Consider the following 19,129-nt stretch of genomic DNA (forward strand, 5'->3'; position numbering starts at 1 on the left):
GAGGATGGCACAGTCCAAGAGGAAGGGGAGTGCTAGGATGCATAATGCACATCTCTACCGCAATTTGTGCACGTTCATTGTTTCATAACTTCATTGTGAGAATTGTTTGTGTGTGATTGTTAGTGTCTATCAATTCCCCATTACATATATCACCAGTAGTAAATTTACCGTTAATTCCTGTAATATCTAATCCATAATGTTTGTTTGGTTACGGTCATTTTTGTTATTGCATTTAATATATTGTTAATCCAGTCTTTTACCGTTCTCATTGGCAGAGTGGACACATTGTTAGCTTACACTACCTATACTAAACTTGTGCGAAACAAGTTTTGGTTTATTTCATCCCTTTTACGAGTTTTGCCTTTGTAGTCATTGTCTTTTGTTTGGAGCGCTACTGTCAATGTGGAGTAAGGATGTGTACCTGATTATGCAAAGAAGTGAGACTACAGGCTACCTTGCCTGTGTGCAAATGTAGGCCAATTTGGGGATCTGATAGTATTTCTGATTGGCTTAACGCACCACCACTAATGAGTTGTGGAGCTTCTCAAAGTCATGTTTTCTTCACCTCATCCATTGAGAGTGACAATAGTTCCTCAATGTATTTGAAATATGTTTCCAGCTCTCTCCCTTTCGATAACCACTCAGCGTGAAAAGGGAAAATATCATGCTCTGATCCAGTGGAAACGTCATGAAATAGTCCTACCCGATGAGCTCTTATAGCCTACGGTCTGTCCCGAGCTCACTGGAGCGAAACTCTGAGGGTCCAGAATATTTGATACGATGTTTCAAGTTTGTTAGCATGAGCTTTGGGCTGACACAAGTTGATACAATGTTCCAAGTTCCTTGCAGACAGGCCATGTATAGCCAATGTGATTTATAGGATATTTATTTTTCTAAGGATATTTTCTACCTGGAGGTTCCATTGTTTTTATTTGTTGGCTTTATGTAGGCTATTTTTACATAGTTGTAGTACTCGAGACCGGTCTTGAGTCCAGTCTCGAGACCACATATTGAGTGTTTTGGTCTTCTCTACCTGTTGGTCACATTTGTACTCGGTCTTGACTCTGTCTTGGACAGTGAGGACTCATCATTTCTTCCCAGAAAACTCCTAATTATCAGCTTCCATTCAGTCAGTACATAGAACCGCTTCTCCAGGCCAAATATATACACTCCTTTCTTGAAACATGAATATCTTAACAGCCTTTTTATCTATTATAGACAGGTTAGTACAGTGGTGAACCTATAGGCCATCTGTGTGTGTGTGTGTGTGTGTGTGAGTGACAGGTTAGTACAGTGGTGAACCTATAGGCCATCAGTGTGTGTGTGTGACAGGTTAGTACAGTGGTGAACCTATAGGCCATCTGTGTGTGTGTGTGTGTGTGTGTGAGTGACAGGTTAGTACAGTGGTGAACCTATAGGCCATCAGTGTGTGTGTGTGACAGGTTAGTACAGTGGTGAACCTATAGGCCATCAGTGTGTGTGTGTGACAGGTTAGTACAGTGGTGAACCTATAGGTCTTCAGTGTGTGACAGGTTAGTACAGTGGTGAACCTATAGGCCATCAGTGTGTGACAGGTTAGTACAGTGGTGAACCTATAGACCTTCAGTGTGTGACAGGTTAGTAGAGTGGTGAACCTATAGGCCATCAGTGTGTGACAGGTTAGAACAGTGGTGAACCTATAGGTCATCAGTGTGTGACAGGTTAGTACAGTGGTGAACCTATAGGCCATCAGTGTGTGACAGGTTAGTACAGTGGTGAACCTATAGGTCTTCAGTGTGTGACAGGTTAGTACAGTGGTGAACCTATAGGTCTTCAGTGTGTGACAGGTTAGTACAGTGGTGAACCTATAGGCCATCAGTGTGTGTGTGACAGGTTAGTACAGTGGTGAACCTATAGACCATCAGTGTGTGTGTGACAGGTTAGTACAGTGGTGAACCTATAGACCATCAGTGTGTGTGTGACAGGTTAGTACAGTGGTGAACCTATAGGTCTTCAGTGTGTGACAGGTTAGTACAGTGGTGAACCTATAGGTGTGACAGGTTAGTACAGTGGTGAACCTATAGGTCTTCAGTGTGTGACAGGTTAGTACAGTGGTGAACCTATAGGCCATCAGTGTGTGACAGGTTAGTACAGTGGTGAACCTATAGGTGTGACAGGTTAGTACAGTGGTGAACCTATAGACCATCAGTGTGTGACAGGTTAGTACAGTGGTGAACCTATAGGCCATCAGTGTGTGTGTGACAGGTTAGTACAGTGGTGAACCTATAGGTCATCAGTGTGTGACAGGTTAGTACAGTGGTGAACCTATAGGTCATCAGTGTGTGACAGGTTAGTACAGTGGTGAACCTATAGGTCATCAGTGTGTGACAGGTTAGTACAGTGGTGAACCTATAGGCCATCAGTGTGTGACAGGTTAGTACAGTGCTGAAGCTATAGGCCATCAGCGTGTGACAGGTTTGTGATTCTGAAAGGAGATGAACCCTAATACCAGCACACTCATGTAGGAGAGTGAACTTTTTGTAAAACCCAAAGGGCCAGTGGTGTAGGGTATACGCAGGTACAGTATAAACACAAAGGGCCAGTGGTGTAGGGTATACGCAGGTACAGTTTAAACCCAAAGGGCCAGTGGTGTAGGGTATACGCAGGTACAGTATAAACACAAAGGGCCAGTGGTGTAGGGTATACGCAGGTACAGTTTAAACACAAAGGGCCAGTGGTGTAGGGTATACGCAGGTACAGTTTAAACCCAAAGGGCCAGTGGTGTAGGGTAAACGCAGGTACAGTATAAACCCAAAGGGCCAGTGGTGTAGGGTATACGCAGGTACAGTATAAACACAAAGGGCCAGTGGTGTAGGGTATACGCAGGTACAGTATAAACCCAAAGGGCCAGTGGTGTAGGGTATACGCAGGTACAGTTTAAACACAAAGGGCCAGTGGTGTAGGGTATACGCAGGTACAGTATAAACCCAAAGGGCCAGTGGTGTAGGGTATACGCAGGTACAGTTTAAACCCAAAGGGCCAGTGGTGTAGGGTATACGCAGGTACAGTATAAACACAAAGGGCCAGTGGTGTAGGGTATACGCAGGTACAGTTTAAACCCAAAGGGCCAGTGGTGTAGGGTATACGCAAGTACAGTATAAACCCAAAGGGCCAGTGGTGTAGGGTATACGCAGGTACAGTATAAACCCAAAGGGCCAGTGGTGTAGGGTATACGCAGGTACAGTTTAAACACAAAGGGCCAGTGGTGTAGGGTATACGCAGGTACAGTTTAAACACAAAGGGCCAGTGGTGTAGGGTATACGCAGGTACAGTTTAAACACAAAGGGCCAGTGGTGTAGGGTATACGCAGGTACAGTTTAAACCCAAAGGGCCAGTGGTGTAGGGTATACGCAGGTACAGTTTCCCAGTTGGCTTTGCATATACTAACTTCTTAATCCCTGCTGAAGCGTATCAAAGTAGTGTAGTGGAGGTGTACGACTTATCAATTATGAAGTACAATAGAGACATTACGCAGAAAGTAGCCTACAAAATCGCAAAGCAAGTGAAATATATTCACATGCACACAGCCTAGTTTCAATGGAATATCATCTGCAGGCAGTAAGAGTGTGCAGCTTTCCAATGGTTTTGGCATGGAGCAGCTCAGAGAAGAATGACATCGGTAGCTGGTAGGGTAGGAAAGAAGTTTCAACTTACGCTATCTACCAGTAAATGCTAACTAAGGCAACAAAGGATATGCAAACCAGGTATTTACTGAGTTTAGTCAGAGTTGGTTAGTAGGCTATTTGTAATGTGCGGCTGTCATCATGCGCTGTTTGCATCAGGGGCGCAGACATGGATGGGCCTGGGTGGACAGAGGCCCACCCACTGGGGAGCCAAGCCCTGACAGGCCCACCCAATCAGATTGTTGTGGTTTAAGCGTTGTTGTGGACTTACATGCTGACCAGACCGGGCGCGTGCATCCGCGTGTGCCATCGCACGCATGTCGATTATGTCCATCCACCCCAGACGTGATCAGGACACGCAGGTACCCCATTCCAAGGGTATTTTGTGGTTTTTGGTGAATGTGTTCTAATGATTTAAAGTCGCCGTGTTTCAACTGCCTGTAAACACACAGTAAATGAATGATGGCAGGCTCGTGTGGTAAATGGGATGTTTGGCAGGAGCTGGAGGAGCATGGTCGGGTCAGGTTAATTGTTTTATCTTGATCTGTCATATTTAATCAAACAGTGTGTTTAAATGGAAAGGGGGATACCTAGTCAGTACAACTGAATGCATTCAACTGAAATGTGTCTTCCGCATTTCACCCAACCCCTCTGAATCAACATCCACGTCAAGCATCAAACAAGATCAATGCATATAGTTGATTTTATATACACCTTTTAAAATTTAGACCAGTTAATTGGTCGAAAGAACAGATGGCTTTCGGTCGGCCAAGATGTGTTTGGGGCAGTGAGAGTAGAGTGGGTGGCTCCACGCGTCCACTGTGACGTTTTACTATACTCCTACATGTAGAGCAGCATGGGGTTTGAACAACGAGGTGAGGAACAAAAGCATTCCATCTCTGTGCTTTATTACTAGCCATATGAATGGTTATATGAATATACAGGGCGGCAGGTAGCCTAGCGGTTAGAGCGTTGGGCCAGGAACCAGAAGGTTGCTGGTTTGAATATCCGAGCCGACAAGGTGAAAGATTTGTCGCCCTTGAGCAAGGCACTAAACCCATATTAGCTCCAGGGCACTAAACCCATATTAGCTCCAGGGCACTAAACCCATATTAGCTCCAGGGCACTAAACCCATATTAGCTCCAGGGCACTAAACCCATATTAGCTCCAGGGCACTAAACCCATATTAGCTCCAGGGCACTAAACCCATATTAGCTCCAGGGCACTAAACCCATATTAGCTCCAGGGCACTAAACCCATATTAGCTCCAGGGCACTAAACCCATATTAGCTCCAGGGCACTAAACCCATATTAGCTCCAGGGGCGCTGTACTACTATGGCTGACCCTGTAAAACAACACATTTCACTGCACCTATCCGGTGTGTTTGACAATAAAACATCAAACATAACTGAAAAGAATGGCAGTGGCCAGGCTGCTGCTGTCCATTGACTGTTATGAGCTGTCTGCTGAATCCACTGAACTGTCTCTGGGGAGATGAGCCACTTTTCCTGCTCTTTGTGTGTGTGTGAAAGAGTGACAGTTTTATGCAAATCTCTCTCCTTAGACCTACACTCGCCTAGAGAGTTGTTTTTGTCTTTTTTTATGTTCCATGTTTGGTACAGAGGTATGATGCTGGTATGATATATTTATTTATCTCTCACCCACCATTGTGTGTGTGTGTGTGTGTGTGTGTGTGTGTGTGTACAGTTGAAGTCGGAAGTTTACATACACCTTAGCCAAATACATTTAAACTCAGTTTTTCACAATTCCTGACATTTAATCCTAGTAAAAATTCCCTGTCTTGGGTCAGTTAGGATCACCACTTTATTTTAAGAATGTGAAATGTCAGAATAGTAGAGAATTATTTATTTCGGCTTTTATTTCTTTCATCACATTCCCAGTAGGTCAGAAGTTACCATATACTCAATTAGCATTTGGTAGCATTGCCTTTAAATTGTTTAACTTGGGTCAAACGTTTTGGGTAGCCTTCCACAAGCTTCCCACAATAAGTTGTGTGAATTTGGCCCATTCCTCCTAACAGAGCTGGTGTAACTGAGTCAGGTTTGTAGGCCTCCTTGCTTGCACATGCTTTTTCATTTCTGCCCACAAATTTTCTATAGAATTTAGGTCAGGGCTTTGTGATGGCCACTCCAATACTTTGACTTTGTTGTCCTTAAGCCATTTTGCCACAACTTTGGAAGTATGCTTGGGGTCATTGTTCATTTGGAAGACCCATTTGCGACCAAGCTTTAACTTCCTGACTGATGTCTTGAGATGTTGCTTCAATATATCCACATAATTTTCTTCCCTCATGATGCCATCTATTTTGTGAAGTGCACCAGTCCCTCCTGCAGCAAAGCACACCCACTACATGATGCTGCCACCCCCGTGCTTCACGGTTGGGATGGTGTTCTTCGGCTTGCAAGCCTCCCCATTTTTCCTCTAAACATAACCATGGTCAGTATGGCCAAACAGTTCCATTTTTGTTTCATCAGACCAGAGGACATTTTTCCAAAAAGTACAATCTTTGTCCCCATGTGTAGTTGCAAACTGTAGTCTGGCTTTTTTATGGCGGTTTTGGAGCAGTGGCTTCTTCCTTGCTGAGCGGCCTTTCAGGTTATGTTGATATAGGACTCGTTTTACTGTGGTAATAGATACATTTGTACCTGTTTCCTCCAGCATCTTCACAAGGTCCTTTGCTGTTGTTCTGGGATTGATTTGCACTTTTCACACCAAAGTACGTTCATCTCTAGGAGACAGAACACATACATATATATTTTTTTATTAGTTTCAGTCAGAGAGATCTGATGTTGTCATGGTTCTGTCTCCACCTGTCTGTCTCTCAGGTTCTTCCCCAGTGTTCTTCCTGAGCCCTTGTCTGTGACTCCTGTGAAGAGACGCACTCAGTCCCTCAGCGCCCTGCCCAAAGATGGGGACAAGATCAGCCCTAACAAGGTAACCTCTCACCTGTCCCTGGCTCACTCATTTTCTCAATTAATCTCTTACCTTGTCATACATTCCGTTCCTCATATAATCACAGTGTTAAAAGAGGAGAATCCCTGGCAAGGCGCTCTGCTTTCTCTCACCCTCATCTAATCATTCTTTCCTCCCTCTCAGAGGGAGAAGGACCACATCAGGCGGCCCATGAACGCATTCATGATCTTCAGTAAGCGTCATCGAGCGCTGGTGCACCAGAGGCACCCCAACCAGGACAACCGCACGGTTAGCAAGATCCTGGGCGAGTGGTGGTACGCCCTGGGGCCCAAAGAGAAGCAGAAGTATCATGACCTCGCCTTCCAGGTGTTACACACACACACACACACACACACACACACACACACACACACACACACACACACACACCAATTTAGTGCAATGGTTTAGTCTGACCTGACTAAGCAGCCAAAAAATGATTGTATTTTGTTTGCTCATCCTCTATATCTCTCTTTTTCTCTCTCTCTCTCTTTCACTCTTTCTCAGGTGAAGGAGGCCCACTTTAAGGCCCACCCAGACTGGAAGTGGTGCAACAAAGACAGGAAGAAGTCTAGTTCTGATGGCCGAGGGCTCCCGGGGCCGGGAGGCAAAGACATTAGAGAAAGGAGCATGTCTGAGACCACCGGTGAGTCACACACTGCTGCTCAATACACCCAAATAAGAGATAACAGAAAAGAAGAGATGTTCATTTCATTGCCAAGGTTTCCTCTGAGCTCTGTCATCACTAAAGCATTATGATTGAATATCTATCTAGCGCTCTCTTTCCTCTCGCTATGCACCACTGTCTCACTCTTCCCCCCCTTACTTTCTCTCTCTCAGAGCCTCATGGTGTGGAGCTGAAAGGGATGGGGTCTGGCCTGCTGGGTGTGTCTGAGCGGAATCCAGGGGAGGGGCATGTAGGTCAGCTACCCCGCCCCCGAGCCTTCTCCCAGAGTGCCGTGCACAGCCTGGAGAGGAGTGAGAGGGGCAACACACAGGCCCTGGCCGAACTGTCACAGGTAAGGCCATGCTACATAATGTTTTCACCACAGCCGCTTTACTCCAATGATAAACAGAGGTTTCTTAGTTTGGTGTGTCAATTTTGACTCGTCCCTCTCATCCATCACTTTGTTGTTTTTATATCTGGCTCCCTCTTCCTCCTCCTCTTCCTCCTCCTCTCTCAGATGTGTGGGGATGGCGGTGGCCAGTTTTCGGGGCGCGCCCAGACCCTGTCCCGGTCTCAGAGGGGGGTCAGTGAGGACATGACCAGTGATGAAGAACGCATGGTCATCTGTGAAGAGGAGGGAGACGACGATGTCATCGGTGAGAAACTAAAGTGCTGTGACATCATCTCAACAACAGTTATAAGCTTATTTTTGAGTAAGCCCCTGTAAACACTGCTGGGAAACACAATACTACTGGGAGCTCTTTTCCCATAATGACATCATCTTAATTGGACAGTTTGAGAAATAACTCAGAAATTCAATTGCCCTTCAGGGACAATAAAGGTCTATCTGGTCGCAGGAAATTCCACATGAACGATTCCCAGACATGCATATTACATGTACAATATACTGGCAGAGGAAGTTAGAAATGGGTGTTTATGCACATAAACCATGAGTACCCCCACTCCCCTTTCCCCCTACAGAGGACCAGTACCCTGCCAGCTCCATAGACCTGAAGTGTAAGGAGAGAGTGACGGACAGCGACAGTGACAACGCCTCTGGGAACGAGAGCGATCGCAAGGTAAGTCTCTTCCTTTATCAAGGCTCGATTCAGTTACAGTTGTCTGACTGATCATGTTGTTGATACATTATCGTTATTTAGAGAAGTGGAAAATGCTTTTCACCCTGCTACAGACATTTAGTTGTTTCTCTTTCTGCCTTTGCTCCAGCGTGTCTTTGCTCCAGTGATCTGCTCTTCCTCCTCCCAGCCCACCCCCCACGGACGCTCCGTCTCTCTCTCCTCCTACCCTTCCAAACGCTACGACGAGGAGAGAGGGGGGCTCTCAGACCGCAGGAGGAAGAGAGGAATAGAGGGAGGTGGTGATGGAGGAGGAGTGTCATCCCTCTCTCTTTCCCTGTCCTCCTCAGGCCACTCTGTCATCTCCAGCCCCGGAGGCCCAGTTCCTTCTGCCCTTACCCCCCTTGGCCTGTCTCCTGTCCTGGGCTTGGGGGCTGTCAGAGTGGCCTCTACAGTGGTGACCAACGTGGTTCGTCCGGTCGTGAGCACGCCAGTCCCCATCGCTAGTAAACCCCGAGACGGAGCAGCTTCATCCATTCCTCACCCACCAGACAGGAGGTCCCTCCCATCGCAGCAAGCGCAGCTTCTGATTGGCTCCGGAGTAGGAAGCGGAGGGCCTGGGTACTACTCCTCATCCTCACCCAATCCCATAGGTGCAGGGGCGGGTCCAGGGGGGCTAGTGACCAGCTTGGTGTTCCCGGGACACAGCCAGCCCACCGTCCAGCTCATCAGTCCCTCCCCCCATCCGTCCTCCCACCACCAGCTGCCCCCCCCCGCCCCCGTCTCTGTCCCCACACACAACCACACCAACGGCCCCCTGCCCCTCTCCCTGCTCCAGCCCCAGTTCCTCTCCTCGTCATCTCTGGCATCCCCCGGGGGCAAAGCCATCACACAGGTCCAATACATCCTGCCCACCCTATCAGCCAGCTCTAATCCCAAGAGCCCCTCCCCTCAGCTGCACAACCTGCCCAACAGTATCTTCAACCTGCCCACAGTTCCACCCACCCACATGTCCATAGCCAATGGGAAGCAGGCGGGGCCAGGCTCGCTGATGGGATATGCCTCCAGCCCAGCCGTGGGAGTGGTCAGCCCGGGAGCCAGAGGTGAGGGGGGGGGGTCGTACACCAAATCTCTAATAAATGGAGAACTGTGACACTGTTTTCAAAAAAGGCTTAACCTTATCCATATTTTCTTCTCTCTTTCACCCGTTAGTGCAATCCCAGTCCCCAGTCCTACAGGGCAAGATGCTGCTTCCCATGGCAACAGTGAGGACGGCACCCGCCCCTGCCCAGCAGTTCCCCCTCGTGGCTCCACCTCTTCCTGTCCAGAATGGAGCTCAAGCAGGAAGCAAGGTAAGCAGTGTTACCATGGTGATGACAGCCAGACCAAGACATTGAGATTTCAGCAGGTTTATTCTGTATCCCAGGGCTGTCAGAGCTCCAACATGACCATTCTTACTTAGTCTTTGTAATCATAGAATAATCTAAGTAATTACACTTGTAATTACATTTACATTACATTACATTTAATAATTACCCCAGGTGAATGACTAAATACACAGATATCCATCTTCTCACTCTTTCTCCATCTCTCTTTCTCTCTGATAGATCTTCCAGATCGCTCCCATGCCTGTCGTCCAATCCCAGCTCCAGCAAGGCGGGACAGGGCATCCTGGGAGCCCTTTTCCCGTTACCATGGGAACGGCCACAGTATTGCACCCGGGTTCTGCCCCGTCTCAGACTGTGCTGCTGCCGCCCCCACCAACCAGGTAGGAGGACATAGACCAACTCAATCTAACAGTGCACTGTTAGCGCTGCTGACCTACCATAATACATAACACAATGGTTTTGGAAGAGGTGCAGCTCTTGTGTTGTGTGTTAGTCATTCTGCTCTGTTGCTGCTGCTGGCCCAGGCTGCCTCTTCCTCTGCGGTGCCTGCTGCCTGCCTGCCGCCCCCTCACTGCCTCTCAGCTCCACCACACAGACACACTCATCTACTGTTTCCTCAACTGTTCAGTCACCCACTGACACCCACTGCACCATTTCTCTCCTCTCTCCTCCTTTCATCCTTGTTCATGTTCTATTTTCCTTTTTTTTTCTCTCTCCTCCTTCACTGCCTGTTTCATCCATCATCTTCTCTCCCACTCATACACACTTTCGCTCTTTCCCTGTTCACCTTAACTCCTCTCTTTTCGCTCCTCTCTCCTCTTTTCTCTCACTCTCTCTTTCTCACAGGATCACCTATGTCCAGTCCACGCCAGGAGTCCCCTCTCCTCTGCCTCTGGGCTCCACGACAACAGGCTCCTCCTCCCCTCAGCAGGCCCAGCCCACCCCTGGATCTGCATATGTTCCGTCGCACCTCGCAACGCTGGGCTTTACAGCCATAGCCCCCCCTGGACAGAACCTAGTCCAACCCCTCATCACAGGTCAGTAGAGCGCTGCTGCCCGAGCCCGACAGGTAGGGCCTGTTTCTCATCAATAACTAGGGTACGGGCAGGGCTCTGTATAACTAAATTGATCAGTAACATTTTGTAGCTGAGCCATTTGCTCGTGCTCTGCTCCAAAGTACAGTCATGTCTGACTAAGATCATAACATGGTGTCAGAAATGCTTCAACCTCGTCCAAGATGAAACAGGAGAGATTATTTAACAGGAAATAAGAATGTTCCTTGAGTGTTGTGGTAGTATAGAGTCTCTCATGTCTCGTCATTTGAGCAGAGCAGCCCAAGCAAAGCCGTTACTATGGATACTCACAGACCCAGAGCCTCCATGAGCAGAGTGCATGCAGAGTGACCAGTGCTTACGGAGCGAGTGACAGACAGAGAGGAGCAGCTAATGGATGAATTAAAGGAGGAAGTTATTTCAGGTTTAGGGCAGGGCCGGGCTTTAAATTTACATTTACGTCATTTAGCAGACGCTCTTATCCAGAGCGACTTACAAATTGGTGCATCCACCTTATGATATCCAGTGGAACAACCACTTTACAATAGTGCATCTATATCTTTTTGGGGGGGAGGGTAGGGGGGGGGTTAGAAGGATTACTATATCCTATCCCAGGTATTCCTTAAAGAGGTGGGGTTTCAAGTGTCTACGGAAGGTGGTGATTGACTCCGCTGTCCTGGCGTCGTGAGGGAGCTTGTTCCACCATTGGGGTGCCAGAGCAGCGAACAGTTTTGACTGGGCTGAGCGGGAACTGTGCTTCCTCAGAGGTAGGGAGGCGAGCAGGCCAGAGGTGGATGAACGCAGTGCCCTTGTTTGGGTGTAGGGCCTGATCAGAGCCTGAAGGTACGGAGGTGCCGTTCCCCTCACAGCTCCGTAGGCAAGCACCATGGTCTTGTAGCAGATGTGAGCTTCAACTGGAAGCCAGTGGAGTGTGCGGAGGAGCGGGGTGACATGAGAGAACTTGGGAAGGTTGAACACCAGACGGGCTGCGGCGTTCTGGATGAGTTGTAGGGGTTTAATGGCACAGGCAGGGAGCCCAGCCAACAACGAGTTGCAGTAATCCAGACGGGAGATGACAAGTGCCTGGATTAGGACCTGCGCCGCTTCCTGTGTGAGGCAGGGTCGTACTCTGCGAATGTTGTAGAGCATGAACCTACAGGATCGGGTCACCGCCTTGATGTTAGCGGAGAACGACAGGGTGTTGTCCAGGGTCACGCCAAGGTTCTTAGCACTCTGGGAGGAGGACACAAGGGAGTTGTCAACCGTGATGGCGAGATCATGGAACGGGCAGTCCTTCCCCGGGAGGAAGAGCAGCTCCGTATTGCCGAGGTTCAGCTTGAGGTGGTGATCCGTCATCCACACTGATATGTCTGCCAGACATGCAGAGATGCGATTCGCCACCTGGTTATCAGAAGGGGGAAAGGAGAAGATGAATTGTGTGTCGTCTGCGTAGCAATGATAGGAGAGACCATGTGAGGATATGACAGAGCCAAGTGACTTGGTGTATAGCGAGAATAGGAGAGGGCCTAGAACTGAGCTCAGGGGGACACCAGTGGTGAGAGCACGTGGTGAGGAGACGGATTCCCGCCACGCCACCTGGTAGGAGCGACCTGTCAGGTAGGACGCAATCCAAGAGTGAGCCGCGCCGGAGATGCCCAACTCGGAGAGGGTGGAGAGGAGGATCTGATGGTTCACAGTATCAAAGGCAGCAGATAGGTCTAGAAGGATGAGAGCAGAGGAGAGAGAGTTAGCTTTAGCAGTGCGGAGAGCCTCCGTGACACAGAGAAGAGCAGTCTCAGTTGAATGACCAGTCTTGAAACCTGACTGATTTGGATGAAGAAGGTCATTCTGAGAGAGATAATTTGCCAGAAGCAATCAGGCCTGGGTAGGGTAGGGCATGGGTTTGGCTCGGGCATAAAATGCATGCCTGTGCAGGGCTCTACAGGTCAGTGCATCCACTTGAAGGACATCTAGAATAAGATGGCCCCATACTGGATGGCTGCCGTTTTACAAGCTCCAACCCAACTTTGCTTGCTGACTTTATCATGTTCTTCTTATTTCTTATTTTTCTATCTGGTGTGTTTCAGTTGTACCTTGTTATTTTTAGTATTACATTGTTATTGATTACTGCAGTGTTGGGGTTAGAGCTGGTTAGAAACTCATTTCACTGTACATGTGTATGTGACATTCAAACTTAACTATGTTGCACTTTTAAGTTCCCTGTGAACTGCAACAGCAGCAACAAGAAAACTCCCCTCAGTTTTGAGAACAGGAGCCTTTAGCTTAGAGGAAACAGGTTATCACACTCTGGCCGGTACACTCTGGCCGGTACACTCTGGCCGGTACACTCTGGCCGTACACTCTGGCCAAAGCTGGCCGTACACTCTGGCCGTTGAAGGGTGTTAACTCTTTCTCTCTCCAGGTCAGCCTCCCCTTCTGGCCCCAGTCCAGTCCCCTACCTGCCCCTCCCTCCCCTCTGGCCCAGCCTCTGCTTCAGGGGGACAGATAATCACCGCCATCTACCCCCCTACCAGCGTCACCATGGCAACCGGGGTGGTCTCCATGGCAGCCGTGCCGCCCAACATGGTGTACACAGTCTCCAGCTCCTCCAGTCTGTCTACCCACATCCTGCCCAAACACACATTCGCCCCCGCCACCCCCACCACACACACTCACACACACACCCAGCTCCAGTCGGACAGACAAACTGACAGGCACACGGGGGAGAGACCCACAGACAGACCGTCTCACTCTCAGTCAGAGAAAGCGGCAGACAGACAAGCGGAGACGCAGCCTGAGCTACAGGCGTACGGACAGACGGACAGGCAAGCCCAGACCTTCAATAAGAGCAGCAGCTTAGTGGCACCCCCAAGTGGCTCCTCATTGTCACTGCGGCCCTGCAGCCCCCCCCTGCCCTCTCACACTTCCAGTAAGTCTAAGACGCCTGCCTTGTTTTTCGAACAAAGATCTAATGCTAAACAAATGCAAGTATATGAGGTAACAAAAAAAATATATATATTATTTCAGCAGGCAGTGCACCAGACACCCCCAAACTCCCCCAGCTCCCGGTGAGGACCCCTCAGAAAATCAAAGCCACAGTTGCCAACATCCCGGTGGGCAGCTACGAGGGAGGAGGCCGAGGAAAGGAGAGGGAGAAGAACCGAGAGAGGGAAAGGGAGAAAGAAAGAGAGAACACTGGAGCAAACAGTCGTTTTTCCTTTGAGCTGGAGCGTCCTGGGGAGTCGGCGTCCCCGTCCCAACACACACACACTGCTGAGGAGCCCCCCTCCTCTGACAGACCCCCTGTGGGACACGGCCCTGGGGACAACACTGATACATGCAGCACAGAGGCCAGCAACAAGGAGGTGAGAGAGAGAGAGAGATTGACCGGATGGATTGTTTTGGTTTTTCTTCTCAATAATCAGAGAATGCAAATGAGATCACATTCATGAGAAAATAACATACATTTCTGATTTTACACCCTGTGTCCCAAAACTAAACCCTCCCAGCATACTGTATTATTAAACTTGTTCTCCTCTCTGCCCCATTCAGTCTGGGTGGAAGGACTCCGTCCCCTCCTCACCCCTGCCCCCTCCCTTGGGTACAGACCCTGCCCTGCCACCTCCCCAGAGCGACAAAGACGCCCCTCCTCCCAAAAAGGTGAAGGCCCGCCCCCCGCCACTCAAAAGGACCTTTGACTCTGTGGACAAGTGAGTTACCCCGAGTATAGACACACCACCTATCAATTTATAAAACATGTCTGTTAGTGAGTTATCCCTGAGTATAGACACACCATCTATCAATTTATAAAACATGTCTGTTAGTGAGTTACCCTGAGTATAGACACACCATCTATCAATTTATAAAACATGTCTGTTAGTGAGTATCCCTGAGTATAGACACACCATCTATCAATTTATACACCATGTCTGTTAGTGAGTTACCCTGAGTATAGACACACCATCTATCAATTTATAAAACATGTCTGTTGGTGAGTCTACCCTCAGTGTAGACACACCATCTATCAATTTATAAAACATGTCTGTTAGTGAGTATCCCTGAGTATAGACACACCATCTATCAATTTATAAAACATGTCTGTTAGTGAGTTACCCTGAGTATAGACACACCATCTATCAATTTATACACCATGTCTGTTAGTGAGTTACCCTGAGTATAGACACACCATCTATCAATTTATAAAACATGTCTGTTAGTGAGTTACCCTGAGTATAGACACACCATCTATCAATTTATAAAACATGTCTGTTAGTGAGTTACCCTGAGTATAGACACACCATCTATCAATTTATAAAACATGTCTGTTAGTGAGTATCCCTGAGTATAGACACACCATCTATCAATTTATACACCATGTCTGTTAGTGAGTTACCCTGAGTATAGACACACCATCTATCAATTTATAAAACATGTCTGTTAGTGAGTATCCCTGAGTATAGACACACCATCTATCAATTTATAAAACATGTCTGTTAGTGAGTTACCCTGAGTATAGACACACCATCTATCAATTTATAAAACATGTCTGTTAGTGAGTTACCCTGAGTATAGACACACCATCTATCAATTTATAAAACATGTCTGTTAGTGAGTTACCCCGAGTAGACACACCATCTATCAATTTATAAAACATGTCTGTTAGTGAGTTACCCCGAGTATAGACACACCATCTATCAATTTATAAAACATGTCTGTTAGTGAGTATCCCTGAGTATAGACACACCATCTATCAATTTATAAAACATGTCTGTTAGTGAGTTACCCTGAGTATAGACACACCATCTATCAATTTATAAAACATGTCTGTTAGTGAGTTACCCTGAGTATAGACACACCATCTATCAATTTATAAAACATGTCTGTTAGTGAGTTACTCTGAGTATAGACACACCATCTATCAATTTATAAAACATGTCTGTTAGTGAGTTACCCTGAGTATAGACACACCATCTATCAATTTATAAAACATGTCTGTTAGTGAGTTACCCTGAGTATAGACACACCATCTATCAATTTATAAAACATGTCTGTTAGTGAGTTACCCTGAGTATAGACACACCATCTATCAATTTATAAAACATGTCTGTTAGTGAGTATCCCTGAGTATAGACACACCATCTATCAATTTATAAAACATGTCTGTTAGTGAGTTACCCTGAGTATAGACACACCATCTATCAATTTATAAAACATGTCTGTTAGTGAGTTACCCTGAGTATAGACACACCATCTATCAATTTATAAAACATGTCTGTTAGTGAGTTACCCTGAGTATAGACACACCATCTATCAATTTATAAAACATGTCTGTTAGTGAGTTACCCTGAGTATAGACACACCATCTATCAATTTATAAAACATGTCTGTTAGTGAGTTACCCTGAGTATAGACACACCATCTATCAATTTATAGAACATGTCTGTTAGTGAGTTACCCTGAGTATAGACACACCATCTATCAATTTATACACCATGTCTGTTAGTGAGTATCCCTGAGTATAGACACACCATCTATCAATTTATAAAACATGTCTGTTAGTGAGTTACCCTGAGTATAGACACACCATCTATCAATTTATAAAACATGTCTGTTAGTGAGTTACCCTGAGTATAGACACACCATCTATCAATTTATACACCATGTCTGTTAGTGAGTTACCCTGAGTATAGACACACCATCTATCAATTTATAAAACATGTCTGTTAGTGAGTATCCCTGAGTATAGACACACCATCTATCAATTTATACACCATGTCTGTTAGTGAGTTACCCTGAGTATAGACACACCATCTATCAATTTATAAAACATGTCTGTTAGTGAGTATCCCTGAGTATAGACACACCATCTATCAATTTATAAAACATGTCTGTTAGTGAGTTACCCTGAGTATAGACACACCATCTATCAATTTATAAAACATGTCTGTTAGTGAGTTACCCTGAGTATAGACACACCATCTATCAATTTATAAAACATGTCTGTTAGTGAGTTACTCTGAGTATAGACACACCATCTATCAATTTATAAAACATGTCTGTTAGTGAGTTACCCTGAGTATAGACACACCATCTATCAATTTATAAAACATGTCTGTTAGTGAGTTACCCTGAGTATAGACACACCATCTATCAATTTATAAAACATGTCTGTTAGTGAGTTACCCTGAGTATAGACACACCATCTATCAATTTATAAAACATGTCTGTTAGTGAGTTACCCTGAGTATAGACACACCATCTATCAATTTATAAAACATGTCTGTTAGTGAGTTACCCTGAGTATAGACACACCATCTATCAATTTATAAAACATGTCTGTTAGTGAGTTACCCTGAGTATAGACACACCATCTATCAATTTATAAAACATGTCTGTTAGTGAGTTACCCTGAGTATAGACACACCATCTATCAATTTATAAAACATGTCTGTTAGTGAGTTACCCCGAGTATAGACACACCATCTATCAATTTATAAAACATGTCTGTTAGTGAGTATCCCTGAGTATAGACACACCATCTATCAATTTATAAAACATGTCTGTTAGTGAGTTACCCCGAGTATAGACACACCATCTATCAATTTATAAAACATGTCTGTTAGTGAGTATCCCTGAGTATAGACACACCATCTATCAATTTATAAAACATGTCTGTTAGTGAGTTACCCTGAGTATAGACACACCATCTATCAATTTATAAAACATGTCTGTTAGTGAGTTACCCTGAGTATAGACACACCATCTATCAATTTATAAAACATGTCTGTTAGTGAGTTACCCTGAGTATAGACACACCATCTATCAATTTATAAAACATGTCTGTTAGTGAGTTACCCCGAGTATAGACACACCATCTATCAATTTATAAAACATGTCTGTTAGTGAGTATCCCTGAGTATAGACACACCATCTATCAATTTATAAAACATGTCTGTTAGTGAGTTACCCCGAGTATAGACACACCATCTATCAATTTATAAAACATGTCTGTTAGTGAGTTACCCCGAGTATAGACACACCATCTATCAATTTATAAAACATGTCTGTTAGTGAGTTACCCTGAGTATAGACACACCATCTATCAATTTATAAAACATGTCTGTTAGTGAGTTACTCTGAGTATAGACACACCATCTATCAATTTATAAAACATGTCTGTTAGTGAGTTACCCTGAGTATAGACACACCATCTATCAATTTATAAAACATGTCTGTTAGTGAGTTACCCTGAGTATAGACACACCATCTATCAATTTATAAAACATGTCTGTTAGTGAGTTACCCTGAGTATAGACACACCATCTATCAATTTATAAAACATGTCTGTTAGTGAGTTACCCTGAGTATAGACACACCATCTATCAATTTATAAAACATGTCTGTTAGTGAGTTACCCTGAGTATAGACACACCATCTATCAATTTATAAAACATGTCTGTTAGTGAGTTACCCTGAGTATAGACACACCATCTATCAATTTATAAAACATGTCTGTTAGTGAGTTACCCTGAGTATAGACACACCATCTATCAATTTATAAAACATGTCTGTTAGTGAGTTACCCCGAGTATAGACACACCATCTATCAATTTATAAAACATGTCTGTTAGTGAGTATCCCTGAGTATAGACACACCATCTATCAATTTATAAAACATGTCTGTTAGTGAGTTACCCCGAGTATAGACACACCATCTATCAATTTATAAAACATGTCTGTTAGTGAGTTACCCTGAGTATAGACACACCATCTATCAATTTATAAAACATGTCTGTTAGTGAGTTACCCTGAGTATAGACACACCATCTATCAATTTATAAAACATGTCTGTTAGTGAGTATCCCTGAGTATAGTCACACCATTTCTCCATTTATAGTATTTTTGTTAGTGAGTATCCCTGAGTCATCCTGACACTTGAAAGGGTTCAGGTACCTTCCTCCTGTGTTTCTCTCCCTCCATCCCCCTCTTCCTCCCAGGGTGTTGTCGGAGGTGTATTTTGAGGAGCGTTTTGCTCAGCTACCAGAGTTCAGGCCAGAGGAGGTGCTGCCCTCCCCCACCCTGCAGAGCCTGGCCACCTCCCCCCGCGCCATACTGGGCAGCTACCGCCGCAAGAGGAAGAACTCCACAGGTAGGAGGGTAGAGGGGAGGGTAGAGGGGAGGGTAGAGGGGAGGTAGAGGGGACTGAAGGAAAGAGGGAGACAGACAACTGAGATTTACATTTTCTGTTGCAAAACATTTTGCTACGGTGTGCCCCACTGAAGTAGAGGCATCTGCTAATCGTTTATATA

At 45.9% G+C, this 19,129-nt stretch overlaps 1 protein-coding gene across 5 annotated transcripts in view; it reads left to right on the forward strand.

Moving 5' to 3' along the window:
- LOC106576258 (protein capicua homolog) overlaps window positions 1–19,129 on the forward strand; it is a 55,864-nt gene that overhangs the window by 31,231 nt on the left and 5,504 nt on the right. The window contains exons 4-17 of one of the 5 annotated variants that reach the window (XM_082961011.1): window positions 6,511–6,619; window positions 6,782–6,964; window positions 7,145–7,283; window positions 7,478–7,656; window positions 7,822–7,960; window positions 8,286–8,383; window positions 8,532–9,483; window positions 9,593–9,732; window positions 9,988–10,148; window positions 10,615–10,805; window positions 13,243–13,749; window positions 13,848–14,185; window positions 14,373–14,530; window positions 18,770–18,969. In XM_082961011.1, coding sequence (XP_082817137.1) covers window positions 6,511–6,619; window positions 6,782–6,964; window positions 7,145–7,283; window positions 7,478–7,656; window positions 7,822–7,960; window positions 8,286–8,383; window positions 8,532–9,483; window positions 9,593–9,732; window positions 9,988–10,148; window positions 10,615–10,805; window positions 13,243–13,749; window positions 13,848–14,185; window positions 14,373–14,530; window positions 18,770–18,969 — 3,494 coding nt within the window. The remainder of the gene's footprint in view (window positions 1–6,510; window positions 6,620–6,781; window positions 6,965–7,144; window positions 7,284–7,477; window positions 7,657–7,821; window positions 7,961–8,285; window positions 8,384–8,531; window positions 9,484–9,592; window positions 9,733–9,987; window positions 10,149–10,614; window positions 10,806–13,242; window positions 13,750–13,847; window positions 14,186–14,372; window positions 14,531–18,769; window positions 18,970–19,129) is intronic. The other 4 variants (XM_045700547.2, XM_082961012.1, XM_082961013.1 and 1 more) reach the window with 4 other exon arrangements.

Source organism: Salmo salar, chromosome 02 (genome assembly GCF_965601325.2).
Source record: "Salmo salar chromosome 02, fSalSal1, whole genome shotgun sequence".
NCBI lineage: Eukaryota > Metazoa > Chordata > Actinopteri > Salmoniformes > Salmonidae > Salmo > Salmo salar.